At 50.3% G+C, this 20,947-nt stretch overlaps 1 protein-coding gene across 1 annotated transcript in view; it reads right to left on the bottom strand.

The window, feature by feature from the left end:
* Window positions 1-227: 227 nt before the first annotated feature.
* The window catches only part of TCF7L2 (transcription factor 7 like 2), a 197,608-nt gene continuing 176,888 nt past the window's right edge, over window positions 228-20,947 (bottom strand). Inside the window, 7 exon segments of the mRNA XM_079793814.1 lie at window positions 228-2,377; window positions 7,784-7,856; window positions 9,106-9,156; window positions 9,768-9,816; window positions 15,122-15,229; window positions 15,602-15,761; window positions 16,540-16,665. Coding sequence (XP_079649940.1) covers window positions 1,954-2,377; window positions 7,784-7,856; window positions 9,106-9,156; window positions 9,768-9,816; window positions 15,122-15,229; window positions 15,602-15,761; window positions 16,540-16,665 — 991 coding nt within the window. The 3' untranslated portion in view covers window positions 228-1,953.

The raw sequence follows: 20,947 nt of genomic DNA, 5'->3' as shown, positions 1-20,947 counted from the left end.
ACAGCCAGAGGGTGACACATGTGGTCTGTCACTGTGCTTGGCGTTCAGAAATGAACTTACAGGGACAGAGTATGCCGAACAGGGAAGGGAGAATCAACCCCTCGAAAGGGTTCGAGACCAGGTCTTGGCACCTGAGTCACCACCCACCACCCGTACCAGCCCCGGGATCTCAGCTTCCAGCAGGCAGATCCTGTTTCCCTGGAGATAAAATGCAAATCACAGACACGCGTGACCAGCCTTCGTCTGCACACACTAAGTTGCTTTTATTAACCCAGCACGGCATGCTACAGATACTGTACAGCATGAACATTTATTCATTACAAAAATGGCTTCCAAACCATTAGAAATGAAACTGGAATAAGAGCATAAAACGGAACAGTAACATCACAACTGTTAGGAAACATTCAAAGTATTCACACACAAAAAAATGTTATCGTTAGCATCTTAATAAACCAGAGGAAAATCGGAGACAGTTTTACAATCGCTTCATGTCAACTACAATGGCACTGAATGAACAGGTTTCAGCTTTATACAGCATTTTGCAACATCAACATGCCTAGGTTTTGTTTATTTTTAAAGTTCGCCACCTCCTCGTATGTCGTACGGGTACACAGAAGCGGTAGCTGGTTTTTCCTTTAAGAGTAATCTAATATACAGAATTTTGGCCCTTAAGGGTTTATACCTCTTCATTTAAAATGCTTTTCTGGACAATCTGCTACCAAACACATCTTGTTATAGGTGACATTAAAACTACACACAGATCTACCTATGTAACATCACAGCAAAACATGGTGAACGGAAATTACAGCATCGAAAAGAGGGAGAAAGCTAGAGTCACTGAGAATTTTGGCACATCAAGTTCCGCAGTCAGTCCACATCCTCGGGGCGCAGGGCATTCGACTGAGTTCAAAGGGGACACGGGGACGTTCCCGTCGTTGCTCAAACAGCGTCGCTAAAATTCCCTCGCTAATTTTCAAGTCTTGTTTCACATAATGGCTTTTAAAGCAACTTTTGTTAATGCTACTGATCCTTTAATGCAACTATTCATGTCCATTTGGCGGCATCTGGGTTTCATACAGAAAAAAAAAAGTCGAAAATGGAAACAAAAAATATATACACATTTTATATATAAACTTAAAAACCTTGTACAAATGAGTTGTTATATATAAGATGCTGATGCTAAGGGGGGGAAAAAGACTTTATACAGTTCCAAGAAAAAAGGAAAACATATTTTAAAAGGGACGACGTACGGGTTCGACGAGCAATCTCTAAAGCAATAAATACTACTGGTCCAACAGCGCTGTGATGCCATTAAGTGTTGAGTAGCATCCCCTCCCCCCCAAAAAAGAACAACACCATGGAACAAGGTATATTAACACATTTTAACCCTTTGTTTCTGTACATTTAAACAATAACAAGTAACATCACAATAAAAGTTGTTTCACACGGAAGAAGAAAAGAAAGTCACGGCACTGCATTCGTCGTGCCCAGGTGGTTTAAAAACCGGATGTAAAATGATTGGTTCGCAAGCTCGTATTTAATACAAATAATACAGAACCAACTCCTTCTGGAGGGCTGCTTCCAAATTGCTTTTTTTTTTTTTTGCCTTTTTGCTTTGTAATCAGTCTTTTAAAACTAAGCTATCCCAACTACATAACAGTTATGTATATATATATATTTTTTAAACGCTACAAAGACTTTAAACAGCTGTTGATAAAAATTTTGGTAGAATCATGAGGTTCTTCTCTCATCTACATATTTAAAAGGAGACATTGAAATAAGAATGGGTCAAATATTGACCAATGAACTCGATAAACATTAACTAATGTAGCCACGTGGCACAAAATTAAGAGTACAAAACAAAGCCTTCCAAAAAGGGGGGGGGGGTGGGAGGAAATCAAGAAAAGCAAAGTGAAACACTACACAAAACAAGCGGGGCTCACGAAGCTAAAGCTACTCTAAAGACTTGGTTACCAGGGAGAGCGGCTGGGGCTGGGTCCCGGCCAGAGAGCTGTGGGAATGTAAGGAAGATGTAGACGGCTGTGCAATAGACGAGGAGGGCAGGATGGGCGGCTGCAGCGCGGCGGGAGGCAGGTCCAGGGCCCCGTTGGGACAGAGGGCGGGGGCCTTGCCGTGGGCGGCCTCGGCAAGCAGGAGGGCGGGCGGCGGAGGCATCATGGACAGGTGGGCCAGGGGGTCGGGCTTCAGGGACAGCGAGAGAGGCTGCGTCTGCTCAGTCTGCGACTTGGCGTCTTGGGGAGGGGAGCCTAGGAGGTTGGGGGAGGGAGGAGGCGAGTCTAGTAAGCTTCCATCTGAAGAGGGTGGACTGAGGCAGCTGCCTTCACCTTGTATGTAGCGAACGCACTTTTTTTTTCTCCTAGAAACAGGGGAGAGAGGGGTCGGTGAATAACGGGCAGAGGTGCCAAGGGAGAGAGTCAAGCTGACGTCACCTAGCGGATGCCCCACGGAGGCGGCACGCCCGTGGCCAGAGCGCCGTTAAAGTCCCACGAGGTGCCGTGCCCACGTAACGACTGCCCACACCTAAGTCTGCTCTGGTAAACGAAATACTTGATTGTATGGAATCCCCTACCTACCTGCTGCCCCTCCCCCCACTAAACACCCATGACCCACCCCTGCCCAAATGTCTGAGCAGACTACTGGATGCCACCTGTAGCTGGTGGCATCGATTTGCTAGAAAGTGAGATGAACTAATAAATTATTATTTCTCTTTGGGCTTAAGCATTCCCTCACTCTCCCATCAGACCTGCCCCTCCATCCCCCTCCTCCCCCCCCCCCCAACAGTGTGTGTGTGTGTGTGTGTGTGTACAGAGAAAGACAGAGCTCCTTCCCAGGTGCCTCATATGAATATGAGACTCTCCAAATGCTGACTACTGAGCCCACAGAGCTGAAGGCAGCGCTAGCAAGAGGCTTAAAGTTCTCAACACACCACCACCACCACCACCACCACCACCACCACCACCACCACCAGGCTGCTGGGCCCAGAGAGCTGTCGGGCTTGTCTGTTAAGAACCACACCAAATCAAGAGAGGTCAGAATCAGGTGAGAGGAAGGGGAAACAAAAAGAAAACAAAATAAACTAAAAAAACAAACAAAACAAAACAAAAACGGAAAATAAACAAAAATAAAACCACCAAAAACAGGTAGAAGAGGATCAACAAAGGTGGAGAAGGGGGAAGAATAAGAAAAACAGAAAATGATCCAAAGGAACGAGAATAACTGGTTGTATGGCCTGCAGGTTGTGGATTAAATTATGATTCAGACTTGATTTTTTATTTTTATTTTTTTTAAAGATTTGGGGTCTTCCCCTCCCTCACCCCAGAGTGAGAAGGCTGGAAGGAGAGACGTGAGGATGGCATGGAGGGGCGCCCCGAGGCCGGTAGCTGGAGGGCGCAGCAGGTCACAAGGAAGGGAGACAAGAAGAAGTGCCAGGGGTCGGTCCCAGCATGGACCTTCTGGGTCTGGGCTGTCCTGACCGGTGTTGAAACCACTGAGGCTAATTTTTTGTTTGCCCTGCACCAAGACCAGAATCTCCCTTTCCTACTTCCTGTTTACGTAAGGGATAGGAATGGGAATTTCAGAGCCTCTCTTGCTTATCATCGAAGGTGGGGGAAATCAATTCAAGAAACTGAGCCTGTGACCTCAACGCTTCTCCTACTGTGAACCCCAGTCGGATGGGACAATACTGGGTAGCTAAGGTGACCCTGGGATCAACCCCCGTCACGCTATCAAAACAGTGCAGATGCAGGGAAGGAGCTGATCTAAGGAGAACCTAGTCAGGGAACAGCGACTAGAGGGCTGGGGACACTCCAGCCGAAAACAAGTGTGTGAGCGCCGGCCGGCTTTCCACGCTGGAAAGCAACTAGGCTGCTGCCCGGCTGAGGCAACCACTGTCAGGGGTCACTGGCCATCGAGAGGAAGGGGTGTGATGAGCTCCTCCTTGGCCGGAGCCCAGGGCTGTCTGATCATGCCCCTGTGTGTGTGGGGTGTGGACTCAGCGAGATGGCAGGAGGAGGGATGGGGGGTGGGGTGGGGTGGGGAGGATAGGAGGGGCATGCTTGGTCTTCCCTGCCTCCCAGAGGCCAAGACCCTGGGCAGGGGGCCTCAAGGTCGACCCACCCCTCTCTGGTGGAAGGAACTCTGGGGGAGCGGGGGACAGTCCCCCTCGCCTTCAAATTGACATGGTTCCTTTCTCTCCTCTGGGAGAGACTGAAATAGAGGGTGGGTTCTATTTCCATCCTAGAGGCCCAAGATCAATACATAAGCCTATCAATCAAGAGTTTTAAACCACCTCCGCCTGCAGATCAAAACATGCTCAAAACACTAAGATGTCCATGCATTTTAAAAGGGGAGAGGGGAGGAGGGGGGAGGGCATAAGCAACATGGAGAAAGCAACAGGGAGAAATGAGAGAGAAGGGAAAGGGGAAAAACAACAGGAAGGAAGGAAGGACATCAGGCAGCATTCCATGCTACATTAGGGCAGAAGGAAAAGATGGGAAAAGCAACTTGGTGGGCTCAAAACAGAATCTTGTTAAGAATGTGCTCAAATGTCAAATAAAATGAGAAACCCTGTGTCGTGAGCAAGGAGCCGTGACGGCTAGGAGCTAGGAGCGGTTCAGGTGCTCCCTGCCCCTCCGCCCCTCCCGGTGCCACGGGAGTGTCCGTGCACGCCGTGGGGACGCGCGGGGCACTGTGGACATGGGACGTGAAGGCTATGAATGGCAGAGGGATGCTCCTAGGAGGTGGCTGAGCAAACGGCAGTGAGCACACGCACTTCTGATGGGCCAGAAAAAGGCCTCGTTCTCAACTTCTCTTTTTTTAAAACACATTTTGTCCTAGTGATTTAGCAGCAAGCCAGATCCTGGGAAAAGTTGAGGGAAAAAGGGACAAAACCCCTCCTTGTACCCTCCCCGCCTCCATCTCTAATCAAAGAGTGGCCTCTTAAAAATCCATTTTTAGCTTCTTATGGGTTTACTGGGAAAGGAAGAATTCTTCCTGACCCCAGTTTCGAGTTACACCCTAAAAGGAGCAAGAATGTATCCGCTAACAGCTTTTAGGGTACGAACACTGCCCCCCCCCCCCCCCCCGGCCAGAAGACAGTGGCCACTAGGACCCACCGACAGTGCTGAGGCGGGAAGGACCCCAGGAATGACGAGGACCCCTTGGTACCCACAGCCAGGCCGACGGCGGGCCGCTCGAAGCTGCGGGTGAGGAAATCATGTTTACGAAGCAGCTACCAAGGTCTCCGGCTGTTTTTTGTTTTGGGTAAAAATGTCATGAAAACTCTGGCCTCAGAGGAATTTTCATGGCTTTAGGTAAGGGCTGTGTCTAGGCAGGGAATGTCCGTCCCATCAATGTTAGTGACAATGACCTTTCAATAATAATCAAAAAAAGAGCCAAGTCTACCTCGCATCCAAACAAAACAGGGATTCACGGACCACGGCTCGCCTCCCCCAAATAAAATGCACAAACCAGGCAACAGTCCACCTGGCGAGGCGTGCGTGTGATGCGGCCACACTTCTACAGATGGTAAGGAACCCTCTCTCCAAGTGGACCCCGTGGTTAGCTCCTCCTTGGCCATGGCCTTGGCCATGGTGGGTGCCTCGGAACAGGATTCCCCAGCCAGTGATCTTCCTACTCGGCCCCACAAATCCCCAGCCCGGATAGTTAGGGGAAGCGGGGCTCCTGTCTTCCGGGCTGGTCCTAATGAAACACTAACATCTTCTGTCCACCTCATCAGGAAACCCTTTTCTGTTGCACAGAGAAGACTGAACACGGCCATCTTGCAGAATGGCTGAATCGACCCCTCTCCTGGTGGGCGTCCGCCTGAGGCCCCCCATCCTCACTCACTGGGCCGAGTGTCGCCTGGGGACTTCCCTCTCCATCAACTCTCCAGCCCTCTCTCCCCTAAAGGTGTGGTCAACGCCAGGCACTGCCCCCGTCTCTCGATTGGAAGGCATCGGGAGGGGAGGAGACACGGGAGTCGTGGGCATGCACGTAATGGGATGGACATCTGAGCTAACGTCTAAACACGGAACAAATGGCAAAGGCATGGAGGAGAGGGACACGTGACAGGGGAGGCACTACAAACAGAAAGGCATGTTTGGGTGTTGAGATACCTACCATCATAATATTCCAAATTCAAAGACTGCTTGTATCAGAACAAAGAAACAACAAATTTAACCAAGGTGGTCATCGAAGGAAAGGAAAGGAGACAGGCACTAGTTGGTATCCCTCCACCAAGAAGGAAGTACCTAACCCTTCCCTGAGGTTACAGGTTGGATGGGAGCCTGCGGGTGGAACCCGGGGGTTGAATAGGGACGCTTCTGATTCCTTTTGGAACCAACACGCTCTCTCTCTCCCTCTCCATCCCTCTCTCTCTCTCCCCTCTCTCTCTCTAATGGAGATGTGTGTGTTGTTCGCCCCGCAGGCCAGCAGCACGGCCGCGTGGGCCTGGGGGACTCCCTCGTGCAGCCCTGTTAGCTGGTGCCTGCCGGTCAATGCCATGCTTCTTTGCAGCACTGTAAAACAATGTCAGCTACCGAGCTCCTCTGCACACAGATGTGGGTTTTTAACATAAAACAAAACAACAAAACCAAACCAAAAAAAAAAAAAAAAAAGCCTGCCCCAGAGCACGTCTCCAAGTGCCCCGACGCCGAGTGCACGGGAATGCTATTGCTGCCAATCCCAGCGCCCTCTGCGCTCGGCGTTCGGGCCCCGGGAGCACTCCCGGGGCTGGGCCAGCCAGGAGGCTGGCTTTCACAGCACAAGGGCAGGGCGCCTGTCCTGGTCTGTTGGGGCTGCTGTCGAGACCCTACCACCGGGGTCAGGTGTTACTTATTTGGAAGAGGAGGGGGGAAAGAGAGGAGGAGAAAGTGGGGAGAGCGTAAAATTAGCAAGGGAATTTGGAAGAGTGAGGATCATTAGTCATTGATGCCAGTGCAGGGTAGACGGGAACGGGGTCCAGATGTATTGACACACTAAGGTACCAGAAGGACAGAATTGCTTTGATTTTCCCAAAGGCCTCGCAGTGGTCATATACCTGCACGGTTTGCACCATAAAGTCTGTCGGTCAAGCCCGAACAGTGCCCGACACTTCTTTGGAGTATTTGCATCTGTTAGCATAAGGTAAACACAAAAAAACACAACACAATGGTGGGTCGTGCTCAGCTGCGTGCGGACTCTCAGCTACAGCTGACCTGTCTTCCGCATCACCTCGGCTCTACTCACTCCTTCCCTCACCAAGGGCATGAAAGGGAAGGACTTCTATGAGTCAAAAGAAAAAAATAAAATAAAACGATAAAACACACACACACACACACACACACACACAAAAGAAAACAACAACCAGAAACCAAAAAAAAAACCAAAACAAAACAAGGGAAAAATAAATAAAAACAGAGAGAGAAGAGGAGGGGGAAAGGCGACGTTGTTGGCGTCTACCTAGGCAAGGGTTACGGTGGGGGTCCCTGCGCCCCGTCCCGGGCTGTCATGAGCAAGGGGGCTGGCAGGCAACGTTCCCTGGGAGGGGCGTGCTGGGGTTTGCTGTCGCTGACCCGAGGAGGCACAGGTGATGCTGTTTTACAGTGGCATTTTGGCTAGCAGCAGCGGGGGAACAAGCACATCCCTCACAGAGCAGTGTCCCGCGCCCTCCTGTCTCCTAAGATCCACACACAGAGCTACAAAGCGACAGGCCAGAGAGGGGGAAAGGACCGAATAGACCAGCTGCAAACCAGCACAGCGAATCTGGGAAATCTATACACACCTGCAAGGGCCGCACCAGTTATTCTGTTGATCAAGGCCAAAGCGCGCTCGGCATTTCTTAGGAGCGCTCAGGTCTGAATGAGTTCAAGAGAGAAGCGAGCAGAGGAGGAGGAGGAGGATGTGGGAGAGAGGGAGAGGGAGAGAGGGAGAGAGAGAGGAAGAGAGAGAGAGAGGGAGGGAGGGGAAAAGAGAAAGATACAAATAAGAAAAAAATAAAAATAAAAAAGGGAATAAATCAATGACCTGGTTACTAATTACAAAATATCGACTTTCGATTTTTAACTTTCTTTAATAATAAAAAAGGTAAAAAAAAAAATCACATTCTTATTCAACTTGTGAAATTAGCTGTTGCAAATAAAGCTGCAGTATCCCTTCATTAAGGACTGTCTCAGATTCGGTTTGAGCTAATACAGGGAGGTTAGGTACTGAACAAGTAGCTTTCAAATAACACGTTTCCACTTTTGTTTTTTTCTCTCAATTTGTTTTTCTTAAAGAAGAAAATAAAGCAAAGGAGGGAATTAAGTTTGTAACATGCCTTTTTCTTCTTAGAGTGTAACAGTATAAAAAAAAAAGAAAAATACTGCAAATAAAAACAGAACAAAATGAAATGAAACAGAAAGAAATAAAGAAAGAAAAGGATTGTGGTACTGGGATATTGCAGCTTTTGGAATGTTCATCTTTTCTTTTTTAATCTATGTTCATTAATATTAAGAGAGGAACAGATAAAGGTACACAGGCTATGTAAATGAGCTGTTAGGAGTTAGTCAGAAGCTCATAGCAGCATTTAAGCAGGTACAGTCAGTAAAATGCTAGTGGGCTTGCAAAGTATGAGCAGAAAAGCAAAAGGAAGAAAAAAACTAAAATTAAAAAAAAAGCGAAGGAAAAAAAAATCATACTGCAGATGCATGCTTGCATGAGAAAACTTAGTGGGAGCAATGAAAAAAAATGCCATTAGATTAAGGAGGTTTATTACTGAATTCCTTCCATTTTTTTTTTAAACCAGTCTCTTTTAAAGAAATACTGCATATTCAATTTGCACAGTTAGTTCAACTCTAGATCACTGTCATTACTGCTTAAACAACTGTTATGGGAAAAATAAATAAACAAAGCAAAAGTTAAATTAAATTAATAAAAAGAAAAAGAAACAACAAAAGCAACTGAAGAAAAAAAAATACTCTACCGAAACATACAAAACCGAGTAGATGGTCATTTTAAAGAATGTTCAAATGTCATACGTGTTTAATGTTAATCAAACTATAATGGCAAGAAAAATTAAAAAACAGTTTAAGCAACTATTTTAACGACTCAAAATGACATTAGCACCTGTAATCGGAGGAAGTGAAAGGCAAGGATTTAGGAAACATTCGCTGTGTTCTGAAAAAAAAGAACAAATTATACAAAGCCTTCAAAATGTTTTTGTTGTTCGTAAAAGCCTGGCCTTCTCCAAGGGACCTGAGATTGCCTATGCAGTATTTCTAATTTCTTCTAGAGAATGACAAACCTCCTTAATTTAAGTCGGGTGCAATTTACCACTGTAAAGGCATGCATCGGAACATTCAGGAACAGCCCAGTTAATATCAAACACTCACACACACCCCTCCTACTCCCCTAGCCCCTCCTCGGCCCTGCTCGGACACATACGGAGTAAGCAGACTGTATAAACCCGCATAGGCATGCCTACTGCTCTCCAGCTATAGGCTCTATAGTTATTCCCAAACACATTCCACTAGAATTACAATGTGCTTTTCATGCAACAATAAATGTTACTAGCTTTAAAAGGGCAGTCATGAAGCAATTAATTAAAATGCATAAACAAAAAGGCTGGCTAAGATGGGTCCCCCCACAATGTCCTGGCCTTGAGCTTCTACTGCCACCCCCCCCTCCCAAGCCTAACATAAAAGAGTGGTCCTCAAAGGTGCTGCTCCTCCCTGCATCCGCTCCTCCCTGCATCTGCTCCTCCCCACATCCGCATTATTCTAACTTACCATTGGTCTCCCCGGGCTGCTTGTCCCTTTTCCTCTTCTTCTTCTTCCCCTAGACAAACAGACAAAACACAGGGAATTATTTCAAGTGTAACAGGTGGGAGGAGGGTGTCGGGGCGCCCCTGGAAAGGAGGCGGGAGGAGGGGAGCAGACTGCTTGCTCCTCTCCATCCAACCAGCTACAACCCCCACCCCCTTTAACCCTAATGCCCAAACGAACTATGTGCCAGCCAGCAAGGACGCCTGCCCAGGAGGAGAAGAGAAGGAATTGATGGGGTAAAGGAGACCTCTTTCCCACACACCATGTCCCTCCTCAAACCTGACCCGGCGCATCTGATTCCATAAAAGGATGAGGGAGAGACGGGAGGTGTGGACAAGCAGGGCTAGAAGGGCCCATGAGCCTAGCGCCACCGGACAAATGAATGTTGAGATGGCTGTGGAGACTCAGAGCCTCCTGCCTCCTCTGAACCTCTTATCAAGGCCAAAAGGTCCTCATTCAGAATCAAAAATTAAAGGCGGAAGCAGGGGTTTTTCAGAGCTGTAGTGTGAGCCTTGGTTTCAAAGGACAGAAAAGGGAATTAAAAAAGCCGAAACAGAACCAGAAATCATCCGAGCTCCTTCTAAAACTGCTGCGTGGACATTCATTAAAGAGGGGCGCTGTCTCCATTCCCCTCCTACATCACGACGAAACTCCTTGTAGTCACAGCTACTATTTACTGAGCACAGACTACATGCCAGCCATGATTCTAAGTGAGCCACGTCTACTGACTCATCCATCCTCACACAGTCCTGGACAACAGGTATCGTCACCATTCCAACCTTACAGATAAGGAAACCGAGGCACAGAGGGGTTCCGTAACTTTCCTGAGGTCACAAAGCTAGCCAACGGGGGGCCAGGATGGGAACTCAGGGGGTCCTGGTCCCACTGCCTGGCCCCCTGAGCCATGCTGCCTACATACTGACTGCCTTGCCTCTGAGGAAGGTGTGTGACTGATCATGGGTGACGCCCGGCACCGAGTCGCTCACACCCTCCAACCTGACCCTCCCTGAATCCTGACAGTGCACGCGTGGCTGTGGGTGCGGGTGGGAACAGGAGTTCTGTAGGGGTGACTGCCTCCTTGCAGACCTGAAACTCCTGCTGCCTCTCCGCATCAGTGCCAGTCCTGTCCAGGGGCTCGCTGCCTGGTGCACAGGAAATGTCACCAACAACAGGCCTGGTCTCGCCTCTCCATGTTCTGAGGATCTAAAAACTACCTTTGCGCCCTAGCCCGTTTGGCTCAGTGGCTAGAGCGTCGGTCTGCGGACTGAAGGGTCCCAGGTTCGATTCCGGTCAAGGGCGTGTACCTTGGTTGCGGGCACATCCCCAATAGGGAGTGTGCAGGAGGAGGCAGCTGATGGATGTTTCTCTCTCATCGATGTTTCTAACTCTCTATCCCTCTCCCTTCCTCTCTATAAAAAAATCAATAAAATATATATTTTTAAAATTAAAAATAAAAAAAAATAAAAACTACCTTCGCCTGAAGGTTCTCATGGCATGTCGAGGTCAAGGCCAGAGGAGAAATGAGCAGTGACGGGTAGAAAACCTGAGCACGCACCAGGGCTGCGAGGAGAAACTCGGGGTGGAGAGGCCACCGAGCTTGAGCTGCACCCCAGGGCGGACAGCCCACTGTCCTAGAGAAAGCCCCACTTTCCTCAGATCGTGGGGCCTGTGCCACTTGGGGATTTGTCTTGGCCTTCAGTTCAGCGTTTCCATTGGGAACATTTTACGTTCCTGATACACAATGGAAGAGAGGGAGGGAAGGAGAAAGGCAGGGAGGGAGGGAGGGAGGATGGAAAGAAGGAAGGAGGGGGAGGAGGCAGGAAGGGGTCCGTGTGCCTTCTCGGGCCTCAGCCACCGTCTTCATCTTGTGCCTGTCCTACGTGAGGAGCAAAGTGCCACCTGGCCACCTTGGGATAGGCAGGAGGGCCCAGTTCCAGTTCAGTTAGGAGCCCAGGCTGGGCGGTGGGGCGCAGCACATGCCCCAGGGCGTCCCAGTCATCTTTAACCCTTTGCACTCGCTTCCTTTTTTCTCAATTCCTTTATTCTACTCGGGATTTAATTTTTTAAATACCCCAGATTTTACAAAGCGCGGCAGTAGTATAAAAAACTGGAGTTTCTTTTCATACAAACTTATTTATTTGGATTTTTTTATATTTCAAATTATTGATACATTCAATGCAATTCGACATACGAGCTGCTACCGATGCTAACCATGTCGAGTCACACTCGACATCCGAGTGCAAAAGGTTAATTCGCTGTCCCCCCCCCCCGCCCCCCCGTTTCCGATCTCTGGTAAGCTATTCTAAAAGGCAGCCGAAAATGCCACTGCCCATGGGAAGCTGTCATTTAGGACAGAGACTGAGCTGTCCACGACTGAGGAAAGAACGTTCAGACTGAAGACTTCTACAGGAAGGGGCGTGAAGAAATGAAGGAACACTATTTAGTGAAGAGGGGCTGCATCTTAAGGGAGGCAGATACCCCATTATCTCTCTTTTTTTTTTTTAAAGGCCTAAAATACGGTGGTGAGGCGGGGGGGGGGAGGGGAAAAGACGCCAGACGAGCAAACGGCCTAGGCTCTCTCCCTGCCCAACCAGCAGAGCTAGAAAGGGAAGCGTGTGCTCTTCCCGGCCAGGGTCGGTGTCACGGTCACGGTCACTGTGGAAGGGCTGTTTGCTGTGCTCCAGGCTGTGCCCCGCCCACGCCCAATGGGCCTCGCTCCCGTCCACTCTGCTGCCCACTCTGCTGCGCTGGCGGCAGGAAGGCTCCGGCACTCGGCTGGAGAGGTAAGAACGTGAGAGGCACGAGGGTGGCACAGAAAACCTTCCTGAGGAACCTTCTGGACTTTATAATGACCAAAAAATCCTCTAAACCTCTATGTCAGGTCAGTTAAAAATACTAACATGACACCATGATCAAATTCCTAAAAGCTTCAAGTTTTGATTCTTACTCCACAGGCTGTTTCCTGGAGCATGGCCAGAGGGAGGGAGGGAGGGAGGGAGGGAGGGAGGGAGGGAGGGAGGGAGGGGAAGGGAGGGAAACAGGGAGAGATGGAGGAAAGAGGAGGAAGGGAGGAAAAGGGGGGGGGAGGGAGGGAGGGAGGGAGGGAGGGAAGCAGGGAGAGATGGAGAAAAGGGGAGGGAGGGAGCGAAAGAGGGAGGGAGGGAGGGAAGGAGGGAGGGAGGGAGGGAGGGAGGGAGGGAGGGAGGGAGGGAGGCGGGGAGGGATGCATTCACACCCATGAGTAATGTGCCACAGTGACAGGCATCTGACAGTACCACTGACAAGAGAGGAAACTCCTACAGCTCCAGATCCAGCTCTTCCTCTCACTTTCAAGTCTTATCAGGGGTCCCCCCTACACCAGACCCCTTCCAAAGTAAAACGGAGCTGAAGTCATTTCAAGCGCCTCGTGGACCTGCCGAAACCTAGAAAGCACTTCACAGAAAGCCTTGGGCAACACCCCCTCTAGCCGTCACCAAAGGCTGCAGGTCTGGAAGCTCTCAGCCAGCCGGGACCTGCGGGGAGGTCCCCCTGCACAGCGCCCGGGGCCGTGCAGCAGCGCCCAGGGGTAATCGCACACTCAGGTGTGCAGTGCACACCCTGCACCGCTGTACGGGACGGCCTCCCCACCACCCACGTGCCTGCTGGGATAGGGATTCCTCTTGGGGCGCCATTCCAGGTTACTCCCAGGATTGGGTCCGGAGCAGGGAGAAGCTGGAACTGGCCTCTAAGGATTTCGGACCCGAAACCAGGTCAGGAAGCAGCTGTCCTGTCATGGGAGGGCTGTGTGGGCACCAGCGGAGGCCGCAGGGCCTGCCTAGTGCTGGAGAGCTCCACCTCGAGGTCAGGGGGTGGGGTGGGGGGTGGGGGGCAGCAAGCCTGTGTGGGAGCAGGAACGTTCTCATGCTCTTCCTCCCAGCCCCAGACGACCGGCCTCTCCACCACACACATGCTGAGGACACGTGCAAAGCCCCCAAGCAGTTCAGGCCCGGGGCGTGACCATCTTCGAGGGACAGGGCTCTGGTCCCACCTCCCAGGAGGAATGCAGCCCAATGCTGCCAGCTCAGGACGGCGGGGCCTGGAGGAAGACGGGTGCTGGGGTGATGAACACGTGGGAGCCCAGCCCAAAGGTCTGGGTTCTCCACTCTCCCTCATCCACACCGCAAAGAGCGGACTGGCAAGCACGTGTGTGAAGGGATCAGAATAGACGGGGAGGAAGCCTGAAGATGCTGCTCAGAGCACGCAGCAGCCGGCCTGCCCTCAGGACTCCCGTTCCCGTGGACCGTGTGACTTGCTGAGGAGGCCAGGTTCTGAGCCAGTAAATAAGTCTGACTTAGCTCAGAATCCCCACCACACCACGTGCACAGTAAGTCTGCGATCAGCAACGACGGAACGGATCTCAACCCGCATCCGGAGAGAGCCCTTCCACGGACGATGCCCACGGAGAGAGAGGGCAGGAGCGCCGACTGGCAGAAAACCGCTCGTGGCTCCAAGATCCCAACAAGGAACAGGACGAGGAGCCTGTGGCTGCATTCAGACAAGTTCTGTCCCACTGCCCCCCAAAGTGGATGTGGATGACAAAATCACTTCATGTAACCAAACGCTGGGTACGAAGGCACCAGGCAAAATAAGAGACGTTTCATCCATCTAGAGGAGAGCGAGCCCAGAACTTGAGCCAATGGGCAAAATGGAGAATAAGAAAGAATGGTGAGAGGTGACAGGGGTCGCAGAGGACAGCGTTTAGGGAAGACGAATCATGAGTGTCACTCCATTGCAATTAGTAAAACAGACCACCCGACAGTGTTTTCTGAAATCCAGGAGAGGAAATTAGGCAAACCCTGCAGCTGACAGAGTCCAGGAACACACAGCTCACAAGACACCCCCCTTTGCCTGCCCTCGCTGGGTCCCTGCCAAAGGATGACTTCTACTGGCTCTTTCAGGGATATTCCCATCATGCCCCTCAGGAGGAACTAGGCTCCCAGCTTCTGCACCACGGAATAAGACAATTGTTTCCATTTTCCCTCTTACGGTGAAGGGCCTGCTGGAAGATCTGTGAGGAATTACACTCCCTCCCTCCACCCCACCCCACCCTCTTCCCTGAAAGGCCGCCCAGGGACCACGGCCGAGAAGCCTCGTCCCTCCTCCCTGAATGCTGGCGGGGCCAAACTGGAGGCCAAGACCAGACCCTCCGAGCCTGGTGCTCGGACGAGGTGCTAACGGTCCCCGCAGAGGGCAGGCGGAATCAAGCTGACAGTCCCTTTGTCCCTGTGGACATCGGACACCCGCCTGCAGACCGGTCCCGAGAAAAAGGATCCACCTACATAGTTATCCCGAGCGGACCAGCCGGGGTACAGCTGCATGTGGAGCTGCCGCTCCTTCCGCGCCAGCTCGTAGTATTTTGCTTGCTCCTCTCTCGACAACGCGTGCCACTGGAGGGGACATGGGGGAGAGAGACAGAGAGAGAGACAGGCAGAAACGTCACCAACTGCACTGCGGCGGGGGGTGAAGGCAAGGCTTTCTTTTTTGGGTAAGTCCATCGCGAATCGTACAACCTGCGGACGGTCTGGGGGGCCTGGCACCATCAGGAGTGCTCAGACAAAGCACTGATCGGCGTCCATGTCACTCCATCCCCTGCCCTCTCTGGGGGTGGGGGAGGGTCATGGCTGTGGCCACTGGAATCCGGAGTGACTGGCCTGACAGTGTGGCCGCAGGAAAACAAATGGGGACGGGGACACCTTGCCACGCCACCTGCTGCGCCCCAGCCCCCTCTCCCTTCTTCCCCCAGTGAGGGAGCCACCTACCCTTCGCCCCAGGATCTGGTTGATGGCCGCGCTCTCTTTCAACGTGCACTCGGCGACGACCTTCGCTCTCATTTCCTTCATATACAACATGAACGCGTTAAGAGGTTTCTTTATGTGGGGCTTCTTCTTTTCCTCTTCCTTTTTGGAGTCCTGATGCTTTCTGGATGCGGACAGAACAGACAGACACAACCCTGTGGACAACCGCGAGGGCCAACTCCCTCCGCAGCACAGAGCCCGTTCCCTGGGTCCCGGCGCCCACACCCAGCAGCTTCCACTTCCGGTCTCCCCGACCCTGGACAATGGAACAGAAACAGCCTGGGGAGGGGCTGGGGGGACACAGAGGTTTTGCAATCACTTCCTCAAGTGTCACAAGCACACGATTTTCCCAGGCTGAGGGGACAGCGCCTGTGGCCGCTGGCACCTCGGCGGCGGCGCCCGCTCATAGGACAGAGCTCCGAAGGCTCAGGGACAGGGTGAGGGACAGGGATGTGGTTGCAAATCCCAGTCTAGCCACGAACATAAAAATACTTCTCTTCCACCCCGTCCTCCTGTGAGGGGCTGGAGCCCACAGGAGCTGGGTGTCTGCCGGGATCACACCAGCCTGACAGCCTTGGCCAGGGCCGCCAGCCAGGAGCCACCCTGCCAGCAACCACGGGCTCAACACAATGGCAGAGGAAAAAGTGATCGAAAGAGCAGTACTATGCTAGCCGGTGTGGCTCAGTGGATAGAGCGTCGGCCTGCAGACTGAAAGGGCCCGGGTTTAATTCTGGTCAAGGGCACATTCCAGGGTTGTGGGCTGGATCCCCAGTGTGGGGCGTGCAGGACGCAGCCGATCAATGATTCTCTCTCATCATTGCTGTTTCTCTCTCTCTCTCCCTTCCTCTCTGAAGTCAATAAAAATATATTAAAAAGAAAAGAAAAGAACGAACGACACTTACGAGCTGTGGAGTGAGCCGACGTCACTCTGGGAGGATTCCTGTTTGACTGTTGGCGTGACGATGGCCGGGTGGGGGATGCCGGTCGTGTGGAGAGTGTGATGTGGTGGGACCATGTGGGGAGGGAACCTAGAAGACAGAAAGCTGTGTAAATCGTCAGAATCAAAATGAATGAATGAGGAGGGATGTGCACACACAATACAATACAACAAAAAAGCACGTAACACTCCCATGAAAGCAACCCAAGGCATATGAAACCTGTCAGCATTAATTAGCGATAAATTAAACATAATGATTCTCATAATGTCATTAAAGCCAATCTTCCCCTTCATTACGCTTACTGACACGAGACGTTATGATTTCTAACATCTTTAGCAAAAGACAAATTTAACTGATGTACTTGGGTGGCAAAGGAGGCTCGGATGACCTGGTGGAGATCACACGCCCACGTGTTTTTGAGGTGTTATCGGTGGCATCTATCTAAGAAGACAATTTCCTAAGCCCTAATCGGCGCCAGATGAGAGGGGAAGGCTTTTGTTGTATATTGACAGCTGAATGAAATATTAATGCGGCTGACGTGTACACACATTTCTGACAGTGCTGCGCGGGCCTCATTAGGCCTCATTCTGTTGATGGGAGTGTAATACAATTTTTGTTTTGCTTCTGCTGCTCTGCCCCCTGGTTTTGACAGGAATGGGAGACAGTGAGGCAGAAAGATGGAGAAAATCCAAACATTTCCCATTTGGTTCTCATCAGAAGTCACAGACACTTTAAATAAGTTTGTATCGTCTTATGGAAAGATGCAAAAAAAAAAAAAGCACTCTTTGACACGCACACACAGAGCTTTGAGTTCTAATTTTTATACCCTTCCCTGCTCTAAAATTCTGGGATTCCTAATTAGTTTGACTTAATATACCACCTATGCGTTAACCTTCTAAATGGTTACCAGAAGTGGAAATAAAGACAATCAAGTGTGTGTCGTCTCCTCTGATGCTGCTTATTTCTAGGAAAGTCCTTTGAAGCACTGTTTACGCCCTGAAATGGCATTCCCCAACCATGCAGACCCGCCAGACAGAGAGCTGATTTCAAAATACTCTTGGCCCATCGGCAAATTGACACTCGGACCGGACAAACAGCTGTCACATGTCCTGGCATGATTTCTATTAGGTCACAAGAACCACCCCTTCTAGAGGGGTCACCATGATTTCTATTAGGTCACAAGAACCACCCCTCCTAGAGGAACATGTGGTCATTCCTCAAAGTCATCCATCGTTTCCGAGACTTTAAGCAAAACGACATATAACAAAACCAGTTTGACCACAGGCTAAGTGATATAAACAGGAGTGAGGTGACCACGGCATCTCATCAATGTGACAGCACAATGGCCCTTAAGGAGAAGATGTTCTTTGAGGACCTGCTGCGCCCTATTGGAGAGGGAAGTAGGGCAAGGGGCAAAGGGGGTAGGACCCCCAAAGGAAACAAAATGGCAGCTTTGGGCTCCCAGTTGCCATGGTTATGCAGCGAGCAGAGGGGGGCGCTGTTCAGGTGAAGAGGAACCCAGATCAAGCCCCTGTGGCTTTCTTAATAAACCCCAAGCACAGCAGTCCCACACGCCATGCAGGGATGACAGCCAACTCTTTAGGCAGCCAATTCTGGTGGGAGGTGCTAATGAGGGTTTCCATGACAGCTTTTCAAAAGGACCCTATGTTTACTCGCAAGGTTCTTTCCACAGGTAGATTGTGGATGAAAACAGTTTCCACTTAAACAAAATTCATGTAACAAATGGTAAGTTGAAAAATGATAAAAAAAACTCAAGCACTAACTGAATCCGCACGGACCAACAGAGAAAATACCGATGAGCAACGTGGGTCTTGGACAGGGGCCCAGCGTCACAGTGGACACTCGACTCAGAAATTCCACCCCGACACGGCCCTCTCCCGCTGCCTTTATTAACGTGTCAAAGTTTGGTGTGAATGCCACGGTCTAGTAAGAATCATGCGAGTCCTTTTAGGGTTTAAGAAAGAGAATAAGAAAGAAAAGGAAAGAAACACCCTGAGAGAGAATGAATACCACTGACTATGAGAAAGAAAGGGGAAAACTCATTTCCTCCTCCTGGAAAAAATGGAAAGCGAACCCCTAGGAGGCACTTGGGCTCCCCACCTGCACGCGTGCCTTCCCAGGGCGTGACGACCTCTGCGCAAACCTAAGTTAAGAATATGTTCCTGGAAGCCTTGGGGGAAGGGGAGGGGGTGTGGCAGCTTTCACCGTGACTGTTAAAGGCTTGACATTCCTCAAATACATATGTTCCCTTCCTGTTGAATGAGAATATATGTACAGATGAGAGAGAGAGAGAGAGAGAGAGAGAGAGAGAGAGAGCGCTAGATATTGGAGGAAGCAAGATAAAAACATGTGTGTGTGCACCAAATACCATAGGGAGACACCACAGTTTAAGTACATTTTGGGGTGGAGAAAAATTTCCAGGGCAGCCATGGGAACCGAATACTGCCAAGTTCACGTAGCTATACACACACTCATACATCTGAAAAATGTATAGCAGAGACAAGACAGAGAGAGAGAGAGAGAGAGAGAGAGAGAGAGAGAGAGAGAGTGTGTGTGTGTGTGTGTGTGTGGAGTGGGGCGCTATATGCATACCTTCCATAAGAAATTCCTTTCTACAGACAACTGTTTCATGAAATGCAATAAACACCCTAAAAATTCTAAGCAGCTCATTATATGCCCCCGTCTGCTTTTGTGGCTCCAAGCCAGAATCTTAACTTGTTAAGGACAACTAATTTTTGTTTCTGGCTGTCTCAGGGGCCTCTCTCGCACTCACTCTCACTTTACTTCACTGTTGACACGTTTCTGTTAACTGGGTGTCATCTGCCGGCCTTGATTTTATGCACAAGCAGTGGGATGCATTTTCCTGTGCAACAATCCGGCTTTGAGTTGCATTAGGTTTGTCATTATTCTCTCATTTTCCCCCTTGCACTTGTAACATTTCATCTCTTCCTGCCTTATTTTTTGTGAGCCACGGTGCACCCACATTATGGTTTATACATGATCTCGCTCCCTTTGAAGTCGGCGGATTTCAGAGCCCGCGCTCGTCAGGAGAAGAGCCTTGCGCCAATTTAGCAGGCTGAGGGCCCGGAGCTCCAACATCTCAATCTAAAGGGGGTCACAGGGTGGCACAAGTGAGTGTCAGCAAGAGCTGTTTAATTGCCAATCTAGGCTTCTCCATGGTGTTTAAAGTATAATGACCCATCACTTAATTCTGAGGAGTCCTGGCCCCGCTGCTGAATAGAATGAATATCAAAGGGTGTTCTGGAGCAGGGCAAGCTGCCTACATTTCCTATAACTGCCATAAGGATAATAGACCTATACTTCTGTCGCCCCATTACCACAATAATGTATTTAATTTGCTGTATACGCTTTTTAACTAGCTACCTTTCATAAGGCCTACCTGGGGAATCGCCGTGGCCCCCCCTGCACCCGGAGCCCCTAACCTTTCCTCCTCCCACCCTTCCCTTCCTTCCCTCCACCCCCCTCTGCCCACCAATAAATCATCCACTAACCTCCTAATGATAATCCAATCAATAAGCTTAACCCTGATCCCCATCCTACGATTACTTCCCCGCTTTTAACCCCCGGAATGCACCGAGTACACAAACATGAGAAGCAACCAGGTGCGTCGTATAACTCCTGGACAGAGAGAGACTGAGCTGGGGATCCTAAGTCTCCAGGGAGACTCCCCCTTCGTTCCCAGGCTCTGCGAGGCTGTGATGACATTACTGAATGAACACGCTTCCTCTTCTCGCTGGAGAAGAGAACGCACAAGGATTCTCCTGCCCCACCGATGCTGGCATGGCTCTGGACACCGATGTGATTTATCTACAGCACTCGGGAGACAGGTCGTGAGGATGGCCTGACTCCATGGCATAGTTACAGATGGAGGATCCAGGATCCACTACAACTGGTTTTTCTTCATGCAAGGGATTCCTACTCTCCACGCCCCCCCCCCCCTGCCCAACCAAGATCACTGTTCTTGGACGTAGGAGAAGCAGCATCCTGGCCTGTCTGTCCAGTCCTCCCTCTCGCCATGGGTTCCCGTGTTGGCTACAGAGATTGGGGGAAGAGGCTGGGGTCGGCATCTTAGCCGTGTAATGTATGCTAATTGAATTATGCACCATCATCAAAATGGATTAGTTGTTGCAGCCCATCAGGAAAGTCTAAACCTCCACCGATTTAATTAACTTGACTGAAAATCAGATGAACAGAAAATAAAACTATCATTAGGAGCAATTAGTGACTGCTTAAACAGACTGCTGCCAACCAGTTTGTAAATAAACTCCCAGTCACTGAGAAATTAGCCAGAATTAATCAGAGGGAAGAAAGAGAAGGACGGATTAGGAAG

The sequence above is a fragment of the Cnephaeus nilssonii genome, assembly GCF_951640355.1.
Source record: "Cnephaeus nilssonii genome assembly, chromosome: 16".
In the NCBI taxonomy this organism is placed as follows: Eukaryota; Metazoa; Chordata; class Mammalia; order Chiroptera; family Vespertilionidae; genus Cnephaeus; species Cnephaeus nilssonii.
This window is presented reverse-complemented; position numbering and strand designations above follow the sequence as displayed.